The 27,783-nt window shown below is 47.4% G+C and overlaps 1 protein-coding gene and 2 pseudogenes across 1 annotated transcript; all 3 read right to left on the reverse strand.

Annotated features, from left to right (window-relative positions):
• Positions 1-3,443: 3,443 nt before the first annotated feature.
• LOC134809332 (endogenous retrovirus group K member 113 Env polyprotein-like) lies at positions 3,444-7,202 on the reverse strand (annotated as a pseudogene).
• A 5,684-nt stretch (positions 7,203-12,886) lies between these two features.
• On the reverse strand, positions 12,887-14,568 carry LOC129135315 (cancer/testis antigen 1). The gene is made up of 3 exons (XM_003317786.6): positions 14,213-14,568; positions 13,420-13,554; positions 12,887-13,180 (listed from the first exon to the last, which is right to left on the reverse strand). Exons 1-3 carry the CDS (start codon positions 14,479-14,481, stop codon positions 13,042-13,044), a joined length of 543 nt encoding a protein of 180 aa, XP_003317834.1. The 5' UTR covers positions 14,482-14,568; the 3' UTR covers positions 12,887-13,041.
• A 745-nt stretch (positions 14,569-15,313) lies between these two features.
• Positions 15,314-27,757, reverse strand: LOC100609716 (cyclic AMP-dependent transcription factor ATF-4-like; annotated as a pseudogene).
• Positions 27,758-27,783: the final 26 nt, after the last annotated feature.

The following is a 27,783-nucleotide window of genomic DNA, read 5'->3' on the forward strand; positions in this document are numbered from 1 at the left end:
GCTAGTACCCGACTATCTACCATGCTCTCTCTCTAGCTTCCTCACACTTTTTCCCCTGGGGCAGTTGTGCAGTGATTTATTTAATTTTTCTGCGGCTGATGAACATTTACATTCTAAAAACTATTTACGTGGTGGTGTCATTAAGATGCTGGTGGATTCTACCTAACTTGCATATCCAGGAGTTTCTCAGATGGATTCCTCAAGGTGAGTGGAAGGGTATGCACCCTAGAGGAAAAGAGAAAGTTAGCCCCAGACAAGCAGAAGGAGGACCTAATAAATCACAAAGCAGACATCAGTGAAACAAGTCAAAGGCTAGTAAAGAATGCTATTGGCCGGGCGCGGTGGTGCACGCCTGTAATCCCAGCACTTTGGGAGGCTGAGGCGGGTGGATCACGAGGTCAGGAGATTGAGACCATCCTGGCTAACATGGTGAAACCCTGTCTCTACTAAAAATACAAAAAAATTAGCCGGGCATGGTGGCAGGAGCCTGTAGTCCCAGCCACTCAGGGGGCTGAGGCAGGAGAATGGCGTGAACCTGGGAAGCGGAGCTTGCAGTGAGCCGAGATCGCACCACTGCATTCCAGCCAGGGCGACAGAGTGAGACTCTGTCTCAAAAAAAAAAAAAAAAAAGAATGCTATTAACAGCTCTGTAACTGTAAATTCAATGACTTCAATGAAATGTATAATTTCATTGAAAGACACATATTACTAAAACTAACACAAGAAAAAAAGGAGTTTTATATCAATTACCCATATAAATTCATAATTAAAAACCTTGCCACATAGAAAACTCCAGGCTGGGTGCTCTATTGGTTAATGAATCAAACATTTAAGAAAGAAATTCTGGCTCCCTGAGGTGGCTCATACCTGTAATCCCGGCATTTTGGGAAGCCAAGGTGAGAGAATTGCTTGAGCCCAGAAGTTTGAGACCAGCCTGGGCAACATGGTGATACCTCGTCTCTACTAAAAACAGAAAACATTAGCCAGGCAATGTATGCCATGCTTGTAGTCCCGGCTGCTCGGGAGGCTGAGGTGGGAAAATCACCTGAGCCTGGGGAGGTGGAGGCTGCAGTGGGCCTTGACTGTGCCACTGCACTCCAGCCTGAGCAACAGAGGAGATGCTGTCTCAAAAAAAATTTTTTTTAAATAAGGGGATGAAGATGTCCCTCTTATGGAGCAGACCGTGTCTCAGGTACTGCAGTCAGCCAAAGAACAGATCAAGTGGTCACTCCTTCAGTGAAGAACTCACCGTTTCTGGCTCCTCACCTCCTTCCAAACAATGCACGTCTGCTGTGAATTTTCATCCGGTTCCCCAGCTGATGCTCTCAGAGTCATCTCGGGAATCACAGGGATCCTTAAATCTCCATCCTGTCTCTGGTTGCCCCATCCCCTCCCCACCCCAATCCTCCTTATACCCCTCCTGTTCCTTTGCTTCTTCGGCCTCTTTTTTACTTGAATTATTAGACTTTTTTTTCCCTACAGCGTTGTTTGAGTTCCTTATGTATTCTGGTCATTAATCCCTTATCAGATGGGTAGTTTGCAAATAGTTTGTCCCATTCTGTGTGTTGTCTCTTCACTTTGTGGATTGTTTCCTTTGCTGTGCAGAAGCTTTTTAACTTGATATGATCCCCGGTTAAATAATTTTTGACGAGAGTGCCAATCCAGCAGTCTCCTCAACAAACAGCACTGGAACAAGTGGAATTACTCGTGCAAAAGAATGATGTTGAACCCCCATATAATGCAGTAAGTAAAAATTAACGCAAAATCGATCAGCAACCTAAATGTAAGAGCTAAAACCATAAAACTCTTCAAAGAAACCACAGGGTGAGTCTACATGACCTTGGATTTGGCAATAGCTTCTTAGATATGAAACCAAAAGTACATGCAGCCAGAGAAAAGATAGTTAAACTGGACTTCATCAGAATGAAAAACTTTTGTGCATTCAAGAACATTATCAAGAAAGTTGTTTTAACTTAGTTCCTTTAAAATGGAGAGTACTCCTTCAGTGATTAGAAGAGCCAGAAGATGGAAACAAAGAACTTCTATTACTCACAGGTTATGGAGGCTACACGGAGGTCATTCAACATGTGCAGAGGGCGTGTGTGGACCTGGGGCACTTGCCTCTATTTGGGTCCAGGGAGATGGTCAGAGCATCACAGTAGGGGGTGAGAAGATTGGAGGATTCAAAGCAAATGCCCACAAAAAGGGGCTCCCACCACGTGGACCTAATCTAACTTTACATTTGGTCAGGCAGCTGGGTGCGTGTGTGTGTACTGGTGAGATGGCTTTTAGGGGAAGGAAAGTGGAATCGAAGGGCAGCGGTTGGGAACTGGGCTTAGGCTATTAACCAAGGGCATTGTGTGACATCTGGGGACTCATGTCAAGACAACAAAATGGATGCCAGGTCAGCATGGTAATATTAAGCCTCAACACAAAAGTGAAAAGACAAGCTGAGGAAAGTGAGAAAATATTTGCCAATCATATCTGATAAGGGTGTAGTATCCATAATATACAACACACTCCTAAAACTCAACTCGTAATATACAACACACTCCTAAAACTCAAGCAAAATGATAAACAGTTGAGTTAAAGAATTGACAAAAGACTTAGACATTTCTCCAAAAAACATACAGAAATGACCAGTAAGCACATGAAATGATGCTTAACATCCTTAGTCATTAGGGAAATGCAAGTCAAAACCACAATGAGATACCACTTCACAGTTAAGTTACTAGGATGGTTACTTAAAAAATAGAAAATAGTAAGAGTTGACGAGGATGGGGAGAAGTTGGAACCCTCATCTATTCCCGACTGGAATGTAATCGTGCAGGCACTATGGAAAACTGTTTGGCGGCTGCTCAAAAAGCACAGGTCCTCAAACAGATACTTCTGTGCCAATGTTTGTTGCATCATTATTGACAATAGCCAAAAGGTGGAAACCATCCAAGTGTCATCCATGAATGGATGAATGGATAAACAAAATGTGGCTGTAGTGAGCTAGGATTTCACCACTGCACTCCAATGTGGGTGACAGAGAGAGACCCTGTCTCAAAAAAAAAAAAAAAAAGTGATCAGGCTGACGCCACCTGAACCTAAATAGCATCACAATAAAGACAAAGAAAGATGTGGTGCACTTCCTGGTGCAATGTAATGGGAAAGCACAGTCCCACCTGGAGAGTGGTCTTGGCCAAAAAGAAAAATGTTTTCTATTTCTCGAATTCATTATATTTTCCTAGCACAATGTCCAGTTAATCGTTTTTTAAATTTACTACAGTGAATTTATCTTACTGTTTTTCAAATCTCTGCTATACCTATAGTTATATATAATCTTTCCATTCCTAACATTTTTATTATGACTTCTTTTTTTTTTTTTTTTTTTTTTGAGGTGGAGAGCAAAAAAGGATCCAGAGGAGAAGGAAGCCGCTCACACCCTCCGGGGCAGGCATGCGGAGGTGGCATTTGCCTGGCTTCCTGCTGGGACTTCCTCACAGCGTGCCCACGTCTCTTGGAAAAACTCCTCTGCTCTGAGACAGAACCGGCTTTGGCACGGCCTGGATGTACCAACCCCCCTCGCCTTCCTCAGTTGTGCAGTGATTTGTTCAGCCTTTCCGCAGCTGGTGGACATTTACATTCTAAAAACTACTTACGTGGTGGTGTCATTAAGATGCTGGTGGATTCTACCTCATTTGCATATCCAGGAGTTTCTCAGATGGATTCCTCAAGGTGGGTGGATGAAGGGGGCCAGCCCCTCCACACCTGTGGGTATTTCTCATCAGGTGGGACGAGAGACTGAGAAAAGAAATAAGACACAAAGTATGGAGAAAGAACAGTGGGCCCAGGAGACGGCGCTCAGCATCCGGAGGACCCGCACCGGCACCGGTCTCTGAGTTCCCTCAGTATTTATTGATTATTATTTTACTATCTCAGTAAGGGGAATGTGGCAGGAGAACAGGGTGATAGTGCGGAGACGGTCAGCAAGAAAACATGTGAGCAAAGGAATCTGTGTCACAAATAAGGTCAAGGGAAGGTACTATGCCTGGATGTGCACATAGGCCAGATTTATGCTTTTCTCCACCCAAACATCTCAGTGGAGTAAAGAGTAACAGAACAGCACTGCTGCCACCAACATGTCTCGCCTCCCACCACAGGGTGGGTTTTCTCCTATCTCAGAAGAGAACAAATGTACAATCGGGTTTTATACCGAGATATTTAGTTCCCAGGGGCAGGCAGGAGACAGAGGCCTTCCTCTTATCTCAACTGCAAGAGGCCTTCCTCCTCAGCACAGACCCTTCACGGGTGTCAGGCTGGGGGACGGTCAGGTCTTTCTCATCCCACGAGGCCATATCTCAGGCTATCACATGGAGAGAAACCTTGGACAATACCCGGCTTTCCAGGGCAGAGGTCCCTGCGGCTTTGCGCAGTGCATTGTGCCCCTGGTTTATCGAGAATGGAGAATGGCGATGACTTTTACCAAGCATACTGCCCGTAAGCATTTTGTTAACAAGGCACATCCTGCATAGCCCTAGATCCCTTAAACCTTGATTCTGTACAACACATGTTTCTGTGAGCTCAAGGTTGGGGAAAAGTTACAGATTAACAGCATCTCGGGGCAAAACAATCGTTCAGGGTACAGGTCAAAATGGAATTTCTTATGTCTTCCTTTTCTACACAGACAACAGTAACAGTCTGATCTCTCTTTCTCTTCCCTGCATATCCCCCTTTTCTTTCTGACAAAACCACCATCGTCATCACGGCCCGTTTTCGCTGGTCACTGTCTCTTCGGAGCTGTTGGATACACCTGTAGACTAACAACAGACAGAACAGACATACAAGGATTAATATGAAATTTACAATAGTGGAACTTCTGATAGTTTTAACCCAAGTGACGGCATTAAGATTTGTGAGGCCATCAGCAGCTTTCACAATTGCCTCAGTTTCTGGCACCAGATTTAAATGGGCTTTTGATGCCTCAAAAATTTGTTCTTTTAATTTTGAAATATCTAAAGTAAGATTATCTTCTCTTCCTTGTAGATGGCATCTAACCATGGCCCAGTGATGCTCAGACTCATTGTAGGCTCAGGGTGTAATACAAAAATCTGACGTATTCCAGTCACACTGTAACTGAAAAAGATATTTCAAGCTCATGAGCCTATCTGCCATCCAAATGACAGTTTGTCTAAGATCATTAATTTGGTTTGCCAATTTTTGATCTATTTGGGTCTGAGAATTCCACAATTTTGAGGAATTCTTTTGCCAATTATTTACATATTTTACCATTTGAACAGAGGAGTGTAAAGCAATTCCAGCAGCCACAGCAGTAGCTGTGACTGCAACAAGACCCATAATGACTGCAATTAAAGTAAAAATGAATCTTTTGGATCTAGTTAGAACTCCTTTTAATACTTCCATTAAAATATGGACGGATGGGGAAGCCTCCCACGGTCGGTCCATGGACACAGGGATCCACACGCCCTCTCTTGCCCTCATCAGCAGAATACGGTGCTGCCAGTCAGAAGTCGAATCAATGCAAGTAAACAATCTACAATTTTCACAGGTTATAGTTTGGGAATCTGGTTTAATAACTATTTTTCCTACAACTAGCATATAAGGGGGTTTTACACAACTTTGCAAAGGAATTGTCAGATTGGAATTTAAGTTAATAGTATAATATGGCTTACGATCTCTTGTTCCTATAGCTTCATTTCCAGACCAAATTCTAATGTGGTGCGAGGCCACAGTAAGCTTCCATAATTCTGGGTGTTCAGGACCAACAACAGGACTAACTAACTTTGTTCGAAGTGATGAAATTCCCTTTTCACCCGATTTCCATGGATAGGGTGATTCTAACCTTCTGTAAACCTGGTCCAGCCTTTCAGTTAAATCACTATCATAGGCCGGATTAGTGGGCCAGATGGATGGGGCCTGTGAAAATGAGTGAGTCTGGCCCGTACAATCGTAATATAATTGGCCTCGAGGGGCCCAGTCTATAATAGTTCCAAATTCATTGTTTTGTAATACCACAGCAGTATCAGCCACACATTCTTCCCAAACTGAGACTTCTGGGCCTTTTGATTCTTTGGGAATTTCCTTGGGGCAAGGCTTCCTCTTAGGCCTAAATTTTAATGATCTTTGATAAGAAGGATCCTGTAAATTATTTATCTGTGGCCCGAGTGACATTTCACTTACCATGTGATAAGTAAATCTATTGCTGGCAATGACAGTAGGTACTTCTACCAACCAATTTTGGGTTGTAGGCATTAAATATCCTGGTGCCTTCCCTAGGCAAATAGGAGGATAATGATACCCAATGGAAATATTTATCATCATTCCTTCTTTTTCAGGTTGGGCAGGGCAACATCATCTGTGGGGCCTGGTACTCATGCACTATTATTAACACATACTTTAATAGGATTATCTATCCATGTGACTGCCCGAATTAAGGGCGGGAAAGGCACATAGGTCCAGTAAGTATAATTAGCTGCAGCTGCTCCTGCAGACATGGGGACACTTACCACCATTGATACAATCATCAAAACTGCAAGCAGCATATTCTCTGGAGTTTGTGTTACCCTTGTTTTCTTCAGGCTTTTTTCAGCTAACTGTGTCAACTTCTTTAGTTGGGCCCAGGTCGGCGGCTCCACTTCCTTGGTGGATGTCAACTTCATCTGTTCTTCTGATACCACCATTTTGTTCACCTGGAGAGTCCATGATGCTCAATTGCGGGTTTTCTGTCTCCGCGGAGGCGCTTTTCTTTGCATCTCCGATGGGTTCATTGTAGAACTTTAAATGTCTAGTGGGTATCCAAACAGGAAGCTGACTTTTTTCCTGGTGAAACGCAAGCAAAGCCTCTCCCCCATGTTATCACCTTCCCTATTTCCCATGTCTTATTTTTGATGTCTTTCCACCAAATCAGTTTTCCTTCATGTGGGCTGTTCTTTTTACCAGTAAAATGTTGTTCTGCAGAAGTAGTGGTCTGATTTCTATAAACGTTTAAAATTTTTAAAGTATAGAGTGCTAGATTGAGTTGCATCTGAGGAGTGTTATACTCCTTACTATCTTTTTCCTTTTTTTGTTTAACCAATTGAGCTTTATTAGTTCTTTCAATTATGGCCTGTCCTTGGGAATTATAGGGGATTCCTGTTGTATGTGTAATTTTCCACTGATTTAGGAATTTTTGAAATGTTTTACTACAGTATCCTGGCCCATTATCTGTTTTATTTTTTTTTGGAACTCTCATGACAGCAAAACAAGATAATAAATGTCTTTTAACATGGGAAGTACTTTCTCCTGTTTGGCAGGTTGCCCATACAAAATGTGAATAAGTGTCAACAGTCACATGGACAAATGACAATTTTCCAAATGAAGGTACATGTGTGACATCCATTTGCCATAATGCATTAGGACATAAACCTCTGGGATTAACTCCTGCCTCCTGAGTGGGCAGGTGTAGGACTTGACACTAGGTGCAATGCTGTACAATATTTTTTGCCTGTTTCCATGTGATATCAAATTTATTTTTTAGTCCTGTTGCATTTACATGAGTCAAGGCATGAAGTTCTTGTGCTTCTATGAATGCAGATGATACTAGCAAGTCAGCTTGTTCATTTGCCTTAGTTAAAGGCCCTGGTAAATTAGTATGTGCTTGAACATGAGTAATATAAAATGGGAAATTTCTTTTTCTTACAGTTTGTTGTAACAAATTAAACAGCTGGTGTAACCGATCATCCATACTGTATTTGACTAGGGCTGTCTCAACATCCTTTGTAGCCTGTACTACATATGCAGAATCTGATACAATGTTAATAAGCTGATTAAAATCTTGTAACACTGAAATGACAGCAACCAACTCTGCTCTTTGAGCTGAGTGATATTGAGTTTCAGTGACTCGTTTTTTTGGCCTGGTGTAAGCCACCTTTCCATTGCTGGAACCATCAGTAAACACTGTCAGAGCATTTTCTAAAGGTGTATGTCTGGTAATTTTAGGTAAAATCCAAGTAGTCAATTTTAAAAACTGGAAGGTTTTTGTTTTTGGGTAATGATTGTCAATAATTCCCACAAAATCAGCAAGACCAATCTGCAATGCACCAGAATTGATAAAGGCTTGTGTAACCTGTTCCTTGTTTAAAGGAACAATGATTTTATCTGGGTCACTTCCACACAATTTTACTATTCGTAGTCTTGCCTGACCAATTAATGTAGCCATTTGATCCAAGTACAATGTAAAAGTCTTAATAGTACTGTGAGGAAGGAAGGACCACTCCACAAGATCTGTATTTTGAACAATGATGCCTGTTGGAGAGTGTGCAGTAGCAAAAATCAAAAGTTGGAGTGGGGCTAAGTGATCTATTCTATTTACTTGTGCTGACCGAATTTTGTCTTCAACTAATTCAATTTCTTTGTTGCCTCTGGAGTTAATGTTCTTTTACTATTTGATTCTGGATCCCCTCTTAAGATAGAGAACAAATTTGACATGGCATAAGTAGGGATGCCTAGGGTTGGCCGAATCCAATTAATATCTCCCAGCAATTTTTGAAAGTCATTTCATATTTTAATGTGTCTTTTCTCATTTCTATCTTTTGAGGATTAACCTTCCTTTCCTCTACCTGCGTTTCTAAATAATGAAAAGGAGCTGTTGTTTGAATTTTATCAGATGCTATTGTCAGTCCTGCGTTGGCAACCTCTGTCTGCAGAAATGTGTAACAGTCAATTAATTTGTCTCTCATTTCTGCAGCACACAAAATATCATCAACATAATGAATGATATAACAGTCTGAAAACATGTCTCTAACTGGTTGAAGAGCTTGAGCTACAAAAGTCTGACAAATAGTTGGACTATTAAGCATTCCCTGAGGCAACACTTTCCACTGAAACCTGGTGGCTGGTTCTTTATTATTTATGGCTGGTATAGCAAAAGCAAATTTTTCAAAATCCTGTTTTGCCAGAGGAATGGTAAAAAAAAAAAAAAAAAAGCAATCCTTCAGATCAATTATAATTAAAGGCCAACATTTGGGGATCACGGCCGGAGAGGGCAGCCTGCGTTGGAGAGCCCCCATGGGTTGAATTACGGCATTAGCGGCTCTTAAGTCGGTTAGCATGCGCCATCTGCCGGATTTTTTCTGAATTACAAACACTGGAGAATTCTAAGGAGAGACAGTGGGTGAAACATGTCCTTTTTTAAATAGTTTTTTTAACTATTTTATGTAGCGCCCCTAACTTTTCCTTAGGGAGCGGCCACTGTTTGACCCAGACAGGATGCTACAGGGCGAGTCTGAATTGCTCCTTCACCGCAGTGAACTGCCGGTTGGGCAATAATGGGCACCGCGAGCCGAGTTGCAGCCAGCCTGGTTTCAGGCTTCCTCCCCCAGCACTCACTCGACTGAGGAGGAGGTGGCCATCGTGGTTTTAGCCCTGATGGCCCCGATGGTTCTGGACCTCCTTCCCCCAGTTTTGGTGATTCAGGATATACTACCTCCTGTAATTGATTGTAGTCAACATTTTGTGTTGACCGAGCCATTACAGACTCTGCTACATTTTCACAATGTGAACTTTCCGTTCCTTTCTTGAACTCTGTCCCCGCCTCTTCTTCACAATCTATTACACAGCTTTCAGGGGCATCAGAAACCAAAACGCTATCTTCTTCTGTTTGAAACGGTTCTAAAGCTGCTTTAATAATGGCCCAATCATTGCATACTGTAAGTGGGATGATTTTGCCTTCCCTACTTGCTTGTTTTAATTCTTTGCCAATTTTTTCACAGTCTTTTAGATCTAAAGTTCCCTGTTCTGGAAACTATGGGCAGAATTGTTCTATTGTTTGAAATAGCATAATTAGATTTTCTGTAGAAGCTCTAACTCCCCTTCTTCTTAAAAGAATTTTAATAAAGCTGAGATAAGAGGCATATTTACTTTCAGTTTGTCCCATTGTTACCCTGGGTTCCTCTGTGTGCACAAGCTTACCGCAAGGCTCACCGTGGACGTACTCGGGAATCTCTCATCGACTGTCCTCAATGCTCACGGTCTTAGCGTACCTTCACCCTAGAGAAAGGCCCCACGTTGGGCGCCAAATGAAGGGGGCCAGCCCCATCCACACCTGTGGGTATTTCTCATCAGGTGGGACGAGAGACTGAGAAAAGAAATAAGACACAGAGACAAAGTATAGAGAAAGAACAGTGGGCCCAGGAGACTGGTGCTCAGCATCCGGAGGACCCGCACTGGCACCGGTCTCTGAGTTCCCTCAGTATTTATTGATTACTATTTTTACTATCTCAGTAAGGGGAATGTGGCAGGAGAACAGGGTGATAGTGTGGAGAAGGTCAACAAGAAAACATGTGAGCAAAGGAATCTGTGTCACAAATAAGTTCAAGGGAAGGTACTATGCCTGGATGTGCACATAGGCCAGATTTATGCTTTTCTCCACCCAAACATCTCAGTGGAGTAAAGAGTAACAGAGCAGCACTGCTGCCACCAACATGTCTCGCCTCCCGCCACAGGGCGGGTTTTCTCCTATCTCAGAAGAGAACAAATGTACAATCGAGTTTTATACCGAGACATTTAGTTCCCAGGGGCAGGCAGGAGACAGAGGCCTTCCTCTTATCTCAACTGCAAGAGGCCTTCCTCCTCAGCACAGACCCTTCACGGGTGTCGGGCTGGGGGACGGTCAGGTCTTTCCCGCCCCACGAGGCCATATCTCAGGCTATCACATGGGGAGAAACCTTGGACAATACCCGGCTTTCCAGGGCAGAGGTCCCTGCGGCTTTGCGCGGTGCGTTGTGCCCCTGGTTTATCGAGAATGGAGAATGGTGATGACTTTTACGAAGCATACTGCCTGTAAACATTTTGTTAACAAGGCACATACTGCACAGCCCTAGATCCCTGAAACCTTGATTCCATACAACACATGTTTCTGTGAGCTCAAGGTTGGGGCAAAGTTACAGATTAACAGCATCTCGGGGCAAAACAATCGTTCAGGGTACAGGTCAAAATGGAGTTTCTTATGTCTTCCTTTTCTACATAGACAACAGTAACAGTCTGATCTCTCTTTCTTTTCCCTACAGCTGGAAGGGTATGCACATCTTTCCCTTAATAGAAAATGCCAAATAAATGTCCAGATAGATGTTACTACCACTCCTACTGACAGCGTATGAGTCCTCGTTTCCAACTACAGCCTTGCCAAGCATTGGAGATTGTCAACTAATATTATTAATCTTACATTAAAATCTGCTATGTTCCCACCGAGCAAATGCTAAAACAAAACTCAAAGGGATCAAGTTGTCTCCGAGCAACTTAAGAGCATCCCAGAACACAGCTCAAGCATATGTCTGTTTTGCTTTGACAAACAGCCCCTTTCCAACCTAGCTCTGCCCAAGATGGTGCCAGCGTGACCTCCCGGCAGACAAGACACCTCAGCATGTCATGCAGACCCCACAGCTGCCTGCTCCCTCCCCTGCCTACCATTCACGCCAAGTCCTCCTTTAAAAGGCCCTGCTTTCTGCCCCCAGTGGGAAGCAGCACCCTTAAAGGCAGGAGCCTGTACGTCTTCCCCTAAACCAAGCATGGCAGAAAGTCCGTTTCTTTATAGCAGACCACACTCTTGTTAATTGGATCTCCAAGCGATGAGGGAATGAACCTGTGTTTTGGTTATATTACATGTTCACAAAGATTTTAGATTATTTGAATTACTATTATCATTATTTTAGAGGCAGGGTCTCACTCTGTCACTCAGGCTGGAGCTCAGGGGTGCATTCATAGCTCACTGCAGCATCCAGCTCCTGGACTCAACACATCCTTCCACCTCACACCTCAGCCTCCTGAGTAACTGGGACTACAGGTGCCTGCCACCACACCCACCTAATTTAAAAAAAAATTTTTTTTTGACAGAGTCTTTTTCTGTCAACCTGGCTGGAGTGCAGTGGCATGATCTCGGCTCCCTGCACCCTCCACCTCCTGGGTTCAAGTGATTCTCCTACCTCAACCTCCCAAGTAGCTGGGATTACAGGCACACACCACCACACCCTGCTAATTTTTTCTTTTCTTTTTTTCTTTTCTTTTTTTTTGAGACAGAGTCTTGTTCTGTTGCCCAGGCTGGGGTGCAGTGGCACCATCTCGGCTCACTGCAACCTCCACCTTCCAGGTTCACGTGATTCTCCTGCCTCAGCCTCCCAAGTAGCTGGGATCACAGGCGCACACCACCACGCCTGGCTAATGTTTTCTTGTTGTTGTTTTTTTGTGTGTGTATTTTTAGTAGAGATGGAGTTTCACTATGTTGGCCAGGCTGGTCTCCAACTCCTGACCTCAGGTGATCCGCCCGCCTCGGCCTCCCAAAGTGCTGGGATTACACGCATGAGCCACCGCACCCGGCCTTTTAATGATTTTTCTACAGACAGAATCGCGCTACATTGCCCAGGGTGGCCTCCAACTGCAGGTCTCAAGCCATCCTCCTGCCTCAAGCCTCCCACAGCGCTGGAAATACAGGTGTGGGCCACCATGCCCAACCCATATCACATGCTTAACAGTGATATGATAATGCTGGTTCTATGCATCTATTCAAGTATGTTTTCAAATAATTTTTCCCAAGTAAAAAAGCTCATATGTTCAACGAAAACAACTTGGGAAAAAATTTAATGCTGACCTGGGAAAACATTATATATGCTACTGTCATATATTTAACGTATAAATGCAAGTATATTGAGGAAAATATTCTAAAATGTCCACAGTAGTTAATGCTGAATGGCGGGACCCAGTGGCTTTTCATTTTCCCCCATTTCCCAAATTGCCTCCCGTTACCTTGTGCTACTTCAATCTGTGAATCCCAGAGCCTCCCCTGCAACCCGAGGACAAGGGCATGCAAGTCCGAAGGTGCCTTCGCTCGCCGAAAAGAGACTCGGACACGGAATCGTAGCTCAGTTTTATTTTCTACAGAAACAAACATGTAAGCCGTCCTCCTCCAGCGACAAACAATCAGGCCCCCACAATGAACTGGCCACTCGTGCTGGGACCATTCCCTAGGGGAGGAGGCATGACCTAGGAAGGGGCGCCAGGCTGGGCTTAGCGCCTCTGCCCTGAGGGAGGCTGAGCCAAAAACACGGGCAGAAAGCACTGCGTGATCCACATCAACAGGGAAAGCTGCTGGAGACAGGAGCTGATGGAGAGCTGGAGTTGGCGGTGGTCTGCAGCCATGAGTCGGCTAAATGTGAGGGGCAAAGAACATTACATTAAAGGCGACACCTCTGCACCCATCTCCCTGGGCTCCCTCGGGTGGCGGCGGGCCTGGTGTACCAGGTCTCTGTTCTGAGACCCTGTGCTGGCGTGTTCCCAGGTTTCTAGCAGCCTGACCGTGGGGTGTAGGCGGATCCCAGCCCCCACCCTGCCACGCTGTGACCGCCACCCACCCAGGCCCCATCCCTGTCCTGGTCCTGAACTGACACAGTCAGTATGTTGCCGCACACAGTGAACTCCTTCAGAAGCACCCCTGGCACGGGAAGCGGTGGGGCATCCCGGGCCAGGCTCCTGCGGGCCAGCTCTGCTTCCATGGGTGTCGCGAAAGGCATGGTGAGGTAGCTGGTGGGGGCCCAGTTAAGGCATCCTCTCCTACGACTTGGCCTGTGGCTCCGGCCTGCTGCTTACCCCAGGCCAGCTTCCCCCTCCCCCACTCCCCCACCCCCGATTGCCCAGCTCATCCACCCCAGGCTGTCTCCCCAGGCACTGGCCCAGTAGCACACCCCACCCAGCTGTCTTGGTTCCCCACTTTCCTTTGCTGCACCCCAAGCTGACTCCTCCGTGCCCTTCCAAGACCCCTCCCCACCCTGCCCCCTGTGGCATCACCCGGCCCCCTCCTCATCACTCGACCCTCCATCCCAACCACCTCCCGCCACCCACTCCCATCTTGCCCCCTTCCCCCCACCTCCTGATCCCCTCCTACACCTGGGTCCCCCTATCTCCTGGCCCCTGCTCCCCTCCCCGCATGACCCAGTGCCCCTCACCCAATCACCCAGCCCCTCTCCCCCACCCCCACCCCCTCTACCTCCCAGCCCTTACCTCCTCCCCTCCTCGCAGCTGGCCTCCCATATCCCCACCTCCCAACCCCCACCCCCACCCCCACCCAACCACTTACTCGCATCTCCCCCGCCTCCTCCCCCACCTGGCCCTGCCCTCCCCATCTCCCGGCCCCCACCTCGCCACCAGAACTGTCAGAACAGAACAGAACAGAACAGGATACAACTCAAGCAGGCGGCTGTCCGGCCTCCTGGCCCCGCAGGGGCACCTTCCATCCTGCGCACAAGCGGCACCGCCATGCGGACCCCGCGGGGCGCCTCCTCTCGGCCCCGAGGCCCTTGCTGCCCCTGCGCCCCGGGGACCTCTGCCGCCCGTGGCACCCGCCTCTCCTGGGCCGCCAGCATTGCCCCCTGGGCCATCAGGAATGCCAGGGCCTCCTGGGCCATCAGCATCGCCCGTCGAACCCCCTGTGCCCTGGCCTGCGGCCTGCATGGCTCCGGAGCCTCTGCGCGGCTCTCAGAGAGAAGGTCAGGGCCCACGAGGATGCGGAGGCAGAGAGGCTGCAGGAAGTTCCGCCCCCTGGCGTGAGATGGGCAGCCCGGGATCCTCAGGGCGCCTGCGCACAGGGGCCCTACTTCCGGCCCTGGGAGACCCCGAGTGAGCCCCGGAGCACGTGACCGGTTCTCACCAACCCCGCCCCTCCCCAAGAGAGTCCGGGCCGGAAGGTGGCCGCAATGCCAGCTTGGACCCCTCACCCCTGAGCAGCCGGCTGTCTGCCGGACCCCTGTCCCGGGAGCCCTGCAGGGACTCAGGCACTGCGGGGCCCAGCCTGTCCCATCCCCCGGGTCTCCCTCACATCGAGGAGCAAGACGGGCCTGGGAACACGGGGCCGGGACTGTGCGGCCATCGTCCCGGACCCTGCCTGCCCTGTCCGTCCTTGGGGGAGCGCCCAGGACAGACCCCGGGGGGCAGGCCTCTAACTGGGTTCAGCAGCCTCCGTCCCTGTCCTGGTCGCCCAGCTGGTGGGGTAGCTGGAACTGCATGTCTGGTGGGCGTGGCCTCGCGCCAGCCAAGGTCTCCCAGGCGCCAGGTCCAGCCAAGGTGGACGGGAGGGCCCAGCGGGACCCGGGGCCGGATCTCACTCCTGGGTTCAACGGGTTCTGTCCCTGTCCTAGTCGCCCCGCCTGGTGGGGGAGCTGGAGCTGCGTGTGGGGTGGGTTGCGGGTGGCCTCCCACCAGCCAGGGGCTCCCGGGCTCTAGGCCTGGCCCAGGTGGACAGGCGGGACCTGCTGGACCTGAAGCTCAGTCGGGCCTGGCTCCTGGGTTCGGCAGTATCAGTCCCTGCCCTGGTCGCTCTTGCCTGGTAGGGAGCTGGGAGGTGACCCTGTGTCTGCTCAGTGGTGATCTATTTGTGTGTCTGGAAGGGGGTCAAATCCACGGGACAGGTACCTCTAGAGGCATGCAGGGGTGAGGGCGGCACGGCCCCGGGAGCTGAATGTCTGTGCCAGGCACACCTGTAGCAACAGGAGGTGACCAGACAGGGCCTAGCCCTGAGGAAGGGGGAGGTACTGAAATCCAAACCACTCTCCCCCACCTTCCAAATCCAGGAATCAGCAGCCTCTGCACCTGGGAAAAGCATATTGGCACTCATGTGGAAACTAAAAACGTTGATCTTTTGGAGGTAGAGCAGAATGATGGTTACCAGACGCTGGGAAAGGTGGGGAGGGTGGGGAGGTTAATGGGGACAAACATATAGTTGCATAGAAGGATTAAGTTCTAGTGTTTGATAGCACCGTAGAGGGACTATAGGTAATTATTTATTGTATATTTCAAAATAGCTAAAAGATAGGAAATGTTCCCCAAAAAAAGAAATGATAAATGCTTGAGGTGGTGGAGATCCTAAATACCCCGACTTGATCATTACATCGTGTGTGCGTGTGCATGTATCAGAATATCACATGTATCCCATAAATATGCAGAGTTATCATACATCAGTTAAAAATGTTTTTACTTACAGAAAAGAAAAATTCACCCAAGCTCTTGCGTGTACCTCCAGTTTATTATTTTCACTGCTGTATTTCATTACATATATTTCATTAAATGATGAATTTTAAAAACCAGAGAACACAACTTGTTAACACAATTACACCTGGAATAGCTGAAAATCAGACATAACCCAGTTAGTGATTGCCATCCTTCCTGTCGTCCTCTGCTCAGTCTCCCCATTCTCAGACAGAGGCAGGCTAAAGTTCTTACCTTCAACAGGTCAGGGAAGGGAGAGTAAAGTGCATGTGACCCTGTCTTAGGAAGCAGGAAGACAGAGGGAGGGTCTCCGGGTCCCCATTATTTTCCCGGCCTATTATCCTCAGATCAAGTCAAGAAAGGAAGTCCTAACTGATTGAGAGATTCCTGGAGATACTGCCACTGTCCTGGAAGTCTCAGCCAGCCACTGGACCGGAAATCTCCTCCATCAATATTTCAGCCAGAGCAACACCTGCCACTAGATGGCATCAAACTCCAGCCGGGAGCAGGACAGATTTGGATGGTCCAGCGGGCTTGCCTCATTCATTTCATTAACCCCACAGTAACACATTTTCACATTGTATGTGATTGGATTTCTTGGAAACTACCTATTACATTACGGCAGAGTTTTATAGTCCTCTAATTTAACCATTCTGCTGATGATGGGCAGGCATTTGGATAGTTTCCAGCCCTTGGCTATGAACATGCTTGTACAGGTCTCTTGAAGCACATGTCCAAGTTTTTTTTTGGAATTGCTGTATCACAGCCAATACATATCTCGAAATTTACTAGATAATGCCATGTTTTCCCAAGTGGTTTGAGCCAATTTTCGCTTCCACCATAATGTGTCAGCGTACATACACATAGCTCAACATTCTCATCAATATTGACGGTACTAGTCCGTTCTCGCATTGCTATAAAGGACTACCTAAGACTGAGTAATTTATAAAGAAAAGAGGTTTAATTGACTCACAGTTCTGCAGGCTCTACAGGAAGCATGGCTGGGGAGGCCTCAGGAAAGTTACAATCATAGCGGAAGGCAAAGAGGAAGGAGTCACATCTTATATGGCCAGAGAAGGAGAAAGAGAAAGTGAAGGGGGAGGTGCTATACACTTTTAAACAACCAGATCTTGTGAGAGCTCAACATCATGAGAATAGCAAGGGGGAAATCGACCCCCATGATCCAGTCGCCTCCCACCAGTCCCCTCCTCCAACACTAGGGATTACAATTCAACATGAGATTTGGGTGGGGACACAAATCCAAATCATATCATTCCACCCCTGCCCCCTCCCAAATCTCATGTACTTCTCACATTGCAAAATACAATAATCTCCTCTCAACAGTCCCCCAAGTCTTAACCCATTTCAGCATTAACTCAAAAATCCACAGTCCAAAGTCTCATCTGAGACAAGGCAAGTCCCTTCTGCCTATGAGCCTGTAAAATCTAAAACAAGTTAGCTACTTCCAAGATAAAATTGAGGTACAGGCATTGGGTAAATACTCCCTTTCCAAAAGGGGGACATCGGCCAAAACAAAGGGGCTACAGGCCCCATGCAAGTCCAAAACCCAACAGGACAGTCATTAATTCTTTTTTTTTTTTTTTTTCACTACAAAATAATTTATTCGAACACACAGCTACAGCGCGAGACTCCTATGTACAAGCACATTGACGCTCCTGACTACCCTCAACTGGAGGACCCTTTTCTTCCCCCTTGCCTTGCAGACCTCTTCTATCGAATCTTTCATGTACTGGATCTCCTCGGCCAGGGAATCCGCCCTCTCTTGCAGAGCCTCGTTCTTCTTTTCCACCGCTTTGCACTCACCAGTGAGGACCTCCTGCTCCACCCTCTTCTTCTGGCGATACCTAGTTCCTGCTGTTTGGTTTTGCTCCATTTTTTTTCAGCTTCTTATCCAGTTTCTCACCCTTTACTTGTGCTGCTACCATCTTCTCTCCAGGAGGGTCATAAGGTTTGGGGCAGGCAGAGCCACAGAGGACACCTGGAGATGGCGGGCTCCTACTCGGAGAGCCCCTGGAGGTAGAGGGAGAGCCCAGACAGGACTCTGGGCTCATACAGATGCCACTATCATGATCTGAGGGGGCGTCTTCCTCCTTTGTGCACTGAGGGATCTTGGAAATGTAAGCAGTGGAGTCTGGCTTCCTAGCTCCTTCAAAGATATCCACTTCACTGCCCAGCTCTAGACTAAAGGAATAATCTGGAGTGGAGGACTGGACCCCTGAGGAAAGGGGAAGAGGTTGCAAGAAGGTGAAGGGGGCAACCTGGTCGGGCTAAACTTTCTGGGAGATGGCAAATCGGGTTCACCATCTGGGGGGGGGGCTCCTTAGTAGTCTCCTGGACTGGGGGGGCTCCTTAATAGTCTCCTGGACTAGGGGGGCAAAGAGATCACACGAGTCATCCAACGTGGCCAGAAGCTCATCTGGCAGGGTTTCCAGGTCATCTATACCCAACAGGGCATCAAAGTCGAACTCCTTCAGATCAGTTTTCTCCAACATCCAATCTGTCCCAAAGAAAGCATCCTCCTTGCCATCGTTGGAGGCACTGACCAACCCATCCACAGCCAGCCATTCGGAGGAGTCTGCCTTAGCCTTGTCGCTGGAGAACCCATGAGGTTTGAAGTGCTTGGCCACCTCCAGGTAGTCATCTAAGAGACCTAGGCTTTCTTCAGTCCCCAAACCTGACTGGTCAAGGGGGGACATCAAGCCCCCACCAACACCTCGCTGCTCAGGAAGCTCATCTCGGTCATGGTGCAGTGCTTTGCTGGAATCAACGAATGTGCTTAATTCGAAGGTGTCTTTGTCGGTTACAGCAATGCTGCTGCTGAATGCTGTGAGAAGTGCTACGGCTTAAGCCGCCGGTGGATGCCACTGCAGAGCCTGGTGCTGCTGCCACCGCTGCAAAGGCCAAGGCTGCCACAGGCACTGCTGCCCCTAAAACGCCATGGTGGCCATGGACCCTGCAGGCGGGGAGGAGGGAAGGAGCCCACGTGCGGAGGAAACTACATCTGTGGGCGGGCAGAGCAGAAAATCGTCATTAATTCTTAAAGCTCCAAAATAATCTCCTTTGGCTCCATGTCTTACATCCAGGCCACACTGAGGCAAGGGGTGGGCTCCTGAGGCCTTGGGCAGCTCTGCTCCTGTGGCTCTGCAGGGTACAGCCCCCTCGGCTGCTTTCCTGGGCTGGTATTGAATGTCTGCAGCTTTTCCAGGAGTATAATGCAAGTTGTCAGTGGATCTATGATTCGGGGGTCTTGAGGATGGTGGCCCCCTTCTCACAGCTCCACTAGGCAGTGCCCCAGTGGGGACTCCAACCCCAGATTTCCCTTCTGCACTACCCTAGTAGAGGTTCCCCAGGAGGGCTCTGCCCCTGCAGCAGACTTCTGCCTGGACATTCAGGCGTTTCCATACATCCTCTGAATCTAGGCAGAGGTTCCCAAGCCTCAACTTTTGCCCTCTGCATACCCGCAGGCTTAACACCACATGGAAGCCACCAAGGCTTACAGCTTGCACCCTCCAGAGCAGCAGCCGGAGGCGTATCTGGGGCCCTTGTAGCCACGGCTGGAGCTGGAGCAGCTGGGGCGCAGATAGCAGTGTCCTGAGGGTGCTCAGGCCAGCAGGGCTCTGGGCTGGGTCCAAAAAACCATTCTTCCCTCTTCAGCCTCCAGGCCTGTGAATGTCCCTCAAAAAATTAAAAATAGAACTACCATATGATCCAGCTCTCCCACTTCTGGGTATAGATCTGAAGGAAATGAAATCTATTTCTTCCTGAGTCAGTTTTCATGGTTTGTACATTTCTAGGAATTTGTCCACTTCATCTAGGTTATCTAATTTGTTGGCAAACAATTGTTCACAATCTTCTCATGTAATCCTTTTTGGGGGTAGAAGAATTCAGTAACAATCAACAAAATGAAAAGGCAACCTGCAGAATATTGAGGAATCACATATTGTTCACATCTTATCAATATAATAAAATATGTGCATTTTGTGGGGGCAATAATAAATACTCTCAGTTTTTTCCTCATCAGCTATAACAGGGTTGGAGTCTACAGTGATATCTTCTCAAGTCTCCAGCATCTGTGTCGCACTCAGGTAGCACCACACAGTCCCGAGTGAGCCCCTAACAGATACTCATCTCCCTTGGGACAGAAGCAGCACATAGACTTCCATCTCTGGTCATTAGGCCCCATGGCCTAGGGACCATGTCTCAAAATTAGCTTCGATGCCATAACATATTTGATCAGAATATAGGTAATGTGATAAGCTGAAATATAAGCATTCCAACTGAACTTCAGGCATAGCGATGGCAAATTGGAAAGAGATGCAAAGAGATTTCAAGGACCTTGGAAATTCACAATGTCATTTAAGAAGAAAACACACGTCACTCCATTCCAGTAAAGAATCACAGACTCGGCCATGCATGTTGGCTCATGCCTGTAGTCCCAGTACTTTGGGAGATCGAGGTGGGAGGATCGCTTGAGCCCAGGAGTTCAAGAATCACAGACTCTTCCAGCTCCCAGTCCGGTGCTCTTAACCACTACGTGCTGCCAGTCATCAATATTCTCCCATATTTCCTTTAATGAAATAGGATCATTAAAGCTTAGGGGGAAACATTTGACAGGAAAAGATTTCACGTATTTTTCTAGATTTTCATTTCTTCTTTTTGTTGTTGTTTTTTTTTGGAGACAAGGTCTCACTCTGTCACCCAGGTCAGAGTGCAGCGGTGCAATCACAGCTCACTGCAGCCTCGACTTCCCATGCTCAATCCATCTTCCCACCTCAGCCTCCTAAGTAGCTGGGACTACAGGTGCACACCTCCACGCCCGACTCATTTTTTAAAATTGTTTGTAGAGATGGCGTCTGACTATGTTGCCCGGGCTGGTCTCAAACTCCTGGACACAAGCAGTCCTCCCGCCTCAGCTTCCCAAAGTGTAGGGATTACAGGCGTGAGCCACACTGCACCAGGCCGCCTTCATTTCCTCTTTTATATAGACTCCAGTTGAATTTTTAAAAAGTAGTTGGTCGCCCGGAGGCAGAGACTGTCTTATAGTTTTTCTGTTTCCCAGAGTGCCTTGCTAAATACCCAATTGTTGACCTAATCTTTAAACTCAGAAGTACAAATTTACTGCACTGTAAAGACATAGACTCAACAGGTACAAAATCTTTGGTCTTTCAATCAACATAGGTCATGGAAACATCACTTCATTCCTAAATGCCAACGTAATGAATACAAGAGAATTGGTTTGAAACAAACATTTTGATCAGTGTTCACTTAAATTCCCAGGGGATTCCCACCTTACTCCACTCCCTCGGCTCAGCACACGTATTATAAGCCACACTAGTCCACATCTGGTGTTACAACTTTCTGTCCAATTTCAGAACACCCTCCTTTCACCAATTCATGACCTGCAACCCTTCCACCACCATTTCCACAAGCAAACTTCAGGTCTTTTTCAAGGTGAAGTGCCGTACTTGCTGCAGCACTTAAGTATTTTTTAACCATTTAACATGCATAGAATTGTGCTACCATTTTCATTAGGTTCCTATCTTCGTTTTTTTATGTGTCACTGACAAAGGTTTTGAGTATTGTGTCCCTAACCCCATTTTTCCTATAAGTTTTGCGATTTGTACTACACAATGATTTTGAGGTGTACACGTATGTCATGCTATAATCATAACTCATTGTATCACGGTTTGGGGAAAAAATTAACCAATAACCAATTTATTTTTTCAAAGATAACAGGTGTGCAAGCTTCCAGCAAATCTGCTTAAGCATAAGATCAATTCAGAGAACAGCTGTTTTTCCTCCAATGTCGATCCAGTGGCTAGCTAGCCCTCAAATCAGACACTAGATTTGGAACTGGGAGGACATCATTCACCTTGAAGTAGTGAACAAAAACATGGTTTTGTCAAAAAATAAAAGGGATAAAAGTCATTATAAAAACTGTCTTTCCCACCAGGCATGGTGGCTCATGCCTGTGGTCCCAGCTACTCGGGAGGCTGAGGTGGGAGGATCACTTGAGCCCAGGAGGTCGAGGCTCCAGTGAGCCGTGATCGCACTACTGCACTCCTGCCAGCCTGGGCGACAGAGCGAGACCTTGACTCTAAGAAAAGGGAAATTATCTTTTCCATCCTCAGAGCAAGCATGCAGAATATTATTGTCATCCTATTCATAGACGTGGAAGCTAAAACTAAGAGAGGCTGAGTGACTGGCCCAAAGTACCATGGCTGATAGGGGTTGTAATGAACTCAAGTGGTCTTTGTCTAGGATCAGAAATACCACCATCATATGTAATGGTGCTTGTAACTGTGACGTGTTATTTCCAATTGTCTGCAAAACACAAACATGAATAAATGAGATGAGTTGTTGGGGAAAAGTAAGAAAAAGGTGACACTGTTAAGGTTACCCATCTCTCCACGTACCTCCTAACATCAGACCCTGATTGGGGCAGAAAACCCTGGCCTGTACCACGATAAATGCCTCCTGTGCAATAATAGGATGTTCAACAGCTCTTCGGTACCAACGATGAACAAATTTTTTGCAAAAGAATATTATTGCTGCAATTGGCCGGGCATGGTGGCTTATGCCTGTAATCCCAACACTCTGGGAGACCGAGCTGGGCAGATCGCTTGAGCCCAAGAGTTTGAGAGCAGCCTGGGCAACATGGCTGTACCCACTCTCTACAAAAAATTGTAAAATTTGCCAGGCGCGGTGGCGCACGCCTGTGGTCCCAGCTACTCTGGAGGCTGAGGTGGGAAGATGGCATTGAGCCCAGGAAGTCAAGGCTGCAATAAGCCATGTTCATGCCACTGCACTCCAGCTTGGGTGACAAAGTGAGACCTGGTCTCTCTCTATATATCTGTCTATCTATATCTATATCTATATCTATATCTATCTATCATCTATATCTATATCTATAGCTTAGCTATATCTGCAACAGTGAATAGAAACCCCTTTAGCAAAGTGTTCCCAAACTCTTGCTTCTAATTCTTGACCAACTCAGAAGTAAAGGAGGAGAATGAAGTAAAGGAACTCATACGTTTCCGTGCTCTCATGCATATTTTTATTTCTGTAAGGTCAGTAGTAATGTGGCTACTTTCATTTCTGATTTTAGTCCTCGCTCTCTCTGTCTTAGTCCAGCTAAATGTGTCTCCGTTGCTCTTTAAGCACTTCCTTATTTTTCTGGGACAACAAGATGATCCAGTTAATCTCGGACTTTCTCTGCCCTAGCCCTGGAATCAGTCATTTCTCTAGTGAGCTCTGTTCTTTTTAATCAAGACGGTTGTTTAGAAATCGAGACCCAGGCACTAAGTCAACTCACTGCTATTGAGATGGTCCCAGGCCTTCTAAGTGATGGAGCTGAGAAATACCCATACACACAGCCCTATTTTACAGCTATGCTTATTTCTATACCTATCTGTATATTGAAAGCCATCAGTGTATCAGGCCACTCTTGCACCGCTATAAAGAAATACCTGAGACTGGGTAATTTATACAGAAAAGAGGTTTAATGGGCTCTTGGTTCTGCAGGCTCTGCAGGACGCCTAGTGCTGGCATCTGCCCAGCTTCTAGAGAGGCCTCGGGAAGCTTCTACTTGTGGTGGGAGGCAAAGCAAGAGCTTGTGTATCTCATGGCGAAAGCAGGAGCAAGCGAGAGAGAGAGAGAGAGAGAGAGAGAGAGAGTGTGTGTGTGGGGGGGGGGGAATGCCACCCACTTTAAAATGACAAGATCTCTCGAGAACTCACTATCACGAAGACAGCACCAAGCCATTCATGAGGGATCCACCCCCATGACCCAAACACCCCCTACCAGGCCCCACCTCCAGCCCTGGGGATTACAAGTTAACATCAGATGTGGGTGGGGACAAACATCCAAACTAGATCAATGAATTCACACCAACAACTCCAAATCGAATCCACATTCAAGCCTTCTCTCCTTTCATATCTGCAACTCCTTTTCCAAACGGTGAGAAAGCCAGGTCTCTACATCATTCATATATTTACTGCAAAGCCAATCAATCATCTGAGCCCATCAGGTCACCACCCAACTTGGCACACGTTCCTCTCTTGGACCCCTGACCCCTCCCCAGGACACAGTCACCCTCGCCGACTCCCTTCCTTACTCCACAAAACTTCCTTGTGCAGGACACTGCTGCGCTCAGCGGAGGATCATGCTTCACACTGGTCCCCAGCTGCCCTCCACACTTTCCTTGAGTGGGCCCCCAATCCCAGGGGCTTTTGGAAGAAGAGGGGGAGAAGGACAGGACCGAGGAAGAGAGGCAGGAAGGAAGACCAGCAGAGCAGCCGGCAGGAAGGGCCATTATTCCTTCTGATGCTCCATTCGTAGCCAATGGCAACTCAAATTGGTTGGCAGCAGTGTCCTCCTGACAAACGCTGTGGTCATGTCTCAGATTTACCTCCAGAGGGAGCACTTCAGTCCATAGTCTTGGTGCCAGCTGCAATGGCATTAGCATTGCTTTGAAGGCTTTTCAGGGGACAGAGAAAGCAAATGGGTATTTTTTAGAAAGAGAAAAATAAATTGAGTTCATCACGCCTGTAATCCCAGCACTTTGGCAGGCCAAGGTGGGAGGATGGCTTGAGCCCAGGAGTTTGAGAGCAGCCTGGACAACATAGCGAAACCCCATCTCCACGAAAAAATAAAAAATTAGCCGGGCGTGATGGCACGCGCCTGTAGTCCCGGCTCCTTGATAGGCTGAGGCGGGAGGATCGCTTGAGCCCGGGAGGTTGAGGCTGCAATGAGCTGTGATCGTGCCACTACACTCCAGCCTGGGTGACAGAGTGAGACCCTGTCTCAAATAAATAAACAAACAAACAAATAAATAAAAAGTTAGACAGCTTTTACTTTTTGGATATATATATTCCCTATTCCCTGCGGATATTCACAAGCCTTTCTTTTTTTTTTTTTTTAAGTTTTTAAAGTTCAGTTGTTCTGTCATCTGTGTGGTGCTCCAGCATCTGTTTTGAGTCTCGCTCTGTCGCCCAGGCTGGAGTGCAATGGTGCCATCTCGGCTCACTGCAACCTCCACCTCCCGGGTTCAAGTGATTCTCCTGCCTCAGCCTCCCGAGTAGCTGGGAGTACAGGCGCCCACTACCACGCCCGGCTAATTTTTGTATTTTTAGTAGAGACGGGGTTTCACCATATTGGCCAGGCTGGTCTAGAACTCCTGACCTTGTGATCTGCCCACCTCGGCCTCCCAGAGTGCTGGGATTACAGGTGTGAGTCACTGCACCCAGCCTCCAGCATCTGAACTCTTAGTCTCATGGTCTCTTTCCTGCCCTGGGTGTGCTTAGTTTTTATGTGCACTGCTCAGCGTCATTAAGAACTTTTTTTCCCCCAGTGCTCCTAAAGTTGTTATATTAATACATCGCTCTTTTTATTTTAAGAGCTCAGGTGTACACGTGCAGGTTTGTTATATGAGTAAACTTGTGTCATGGGGGTTTGTCGTACAGATTATTTTATCACCTAGGTATTAAGCCTAGTACCCATGAGCTATTTTTCCTCATACTCTCCCTCCTCCCAACCTCCGCCCTGCAAAAGGCCCCAGTGTGTTTCATTCCCCTCTATGTATCCGTGTGTTCTCATCATTTAGCTCCCACTTATAAGTGAGAACATGTGGTATTTGGTTGTCTGTTCCTGCGTCAGTTTGCTAAGGATAATGGCCTCCAGCTCCAACCACGCTCCTGCAAAGGACATGCTCTCGCTCAGGAACTTTTGTGGAGACTGCATCTCAACCCCAGGCTCCCACGAATCCACACATCCATTGGGGTAACCGTTGTGGGTTGAATTGTGTCCCCCAAAAAGGTATGTTCAAGTCCTAACACCTGGGTGCCTGGGAATGTGACCTGATTTGGAAATAGGGTCTTTGCCGATGTAATCAAGTTAAGGTCATACTAGATTGGGGTGGGCGCTAATCAAATGTGACTAGTGTCCTCATAAGAGAGAGAGGCAGACACACTGGGAAGATGACCCCACGAAGAAGGAGGCAGAGATTGGAGCGGTGTCTCTATGAGACAGAGAGTGCCAAGGATTGCCAGAAACCACCTGGAGCTACGAGAGAGGCATGGAACAGATTCTCCCACAGAGCCTCCAGTAGGAACCAACCCTGCTGACAGCTGGATTCCAGACTTGTAGCTTCCAGAACCACGGGAGAATCCGTTTCTGTTGTTTTTGGCCACCCAGTTTGTGGCCATTTCTTACGGCAGCCCTAGAAAACTAATATGGGTACTGTCGGCCCAGGACCACCTCAGACCAAATTTAGGACTCGAGGGCCACTGAACGGCCCCACCAGGAAAACCTAGACTGCAAGTCTGCACAGAACCTGGCCCTTGGCCACAACTTTGCACAGGGGTGTTTTCCCTTTCCTTTCATCTCCTGCTTCCCCGCAATCTGCAGAGCTGGGGTGGGGTTTCCTTAATGTAGCGGGGGCTGCTATGCAACTCCCCACACTTCACAAAGGCTTTGGGCCTTGCCTGCTGTCTCCCTTGCCTGGACGGCCTCCAGAACCAAAACCCAAGTTTGCCCAGGTCGGCCAGCGTCCTCGGGAAATAAGCAGCTTCAGTGGCGTACTTCTTCTTGGATTCCCACTTCCTCTCAGGTTTTGCTCTCTTGTTGGTTCTCAGCTGTTTTGAACAGTCTCAAACTGTTTCATCTATCATTTGCAGTTATTTTCAGCAGAAATATCTGTCTCAATAATACCACCCAGCATCACCAGAAACAGATGGCAGGTCTTGCAGTGCTTTCGGGGATGGACAGACAGACCACCCTGACCACCGCCCGCTAGGTGCGGGAGAAGACTTATTTCCAGCTATAGCACACATTTGTCGACTTTGGCTCTCCTAGACTGAGAAAGCAAATCTCACCCCTTCCCCTCAGGCCTGCGACACTCGGAACCAACGCGACCGATGGAATCCCTGGATCTCCCCGCTTCCTGTGACCGCTGAGTTCTGTTCCTCCAAGGGTACAATGACATCCATCAGCTGCCTGCCCCCCGCTGACACACTTTCTGTTTGAGGGTTTGCCTCTCAATGACTATAGAGAAAGCAACCTGGGCCGAGTAGAAGAGCAGCTGCTAGTCTCCTGGTTGGTACCAACCCTGGGTCTCTGAGGAAAGGACAGAGTAGGGTCACTCTGCTTCACAACACAAAGTCAGTCGCCCATTCTCCCTGCCAGTTCTCAAGCCTGTAATCCCAGCATTTGGGGAGGCCCAGGTGGGAGGATCACTTGATTTCCAGGAGTTCGAGTCCAGTCTGGGCAACACAGTGAGACCCTGTCTCTACTGTTAAAAAACGTAAGGAAGGAAGGAAGGAAGGAGGGAGAGAGGGAGGGAGGGAGGGATAAGGAAGAAGGAAGGAAGGAAGGAAGGGAGGGAGGGAAGGAGGAAGGGAGGAAAGGAAGGAATAAGGAAAAAAGGAAGGAGGGAAGGAAGGAAGGGAGGAAGGAACGAAGAAAGGAATAAGGAAGAGGGAAAGAAGGAAGGAAGGAATAAGGAAGAGGGAAAGAAGGAAGGAAGGAATAAGGAAGAGGGAGTGAAGTAAGGAAGGAAGGAATAAGGAAGAGGAAGGAAGGAAGGAAGGAAGGAAGGATAAAAAAAGGTCACCTGTCAAACATAGCTTTAGGAGAGGATGTAAACGTTCAATGTTGATCTTCTTCTGTGTCTTCATTTGCATTTTCATGGGAGCTTACAGGAGGCGCCCAGGTGTCTTAGACAACATTTTTAAAATAACGACTTGAGGTTTA

The sequence above is a fragment of the Pan troglodytes genome, chromosome X (assembly GCF_028858775.2).
Source record: "Pan troglodytes isolate AG18354 chromosome X, NHGRI_mPanTro3-v2.0_pri, whole genome shotgun sequence".
NCBI classification, from domain to species: Eukaryota; Metazoa; Chordata; class Mammalia; order Primates; family Hominidae; genus Pan; species Pan troglodytes.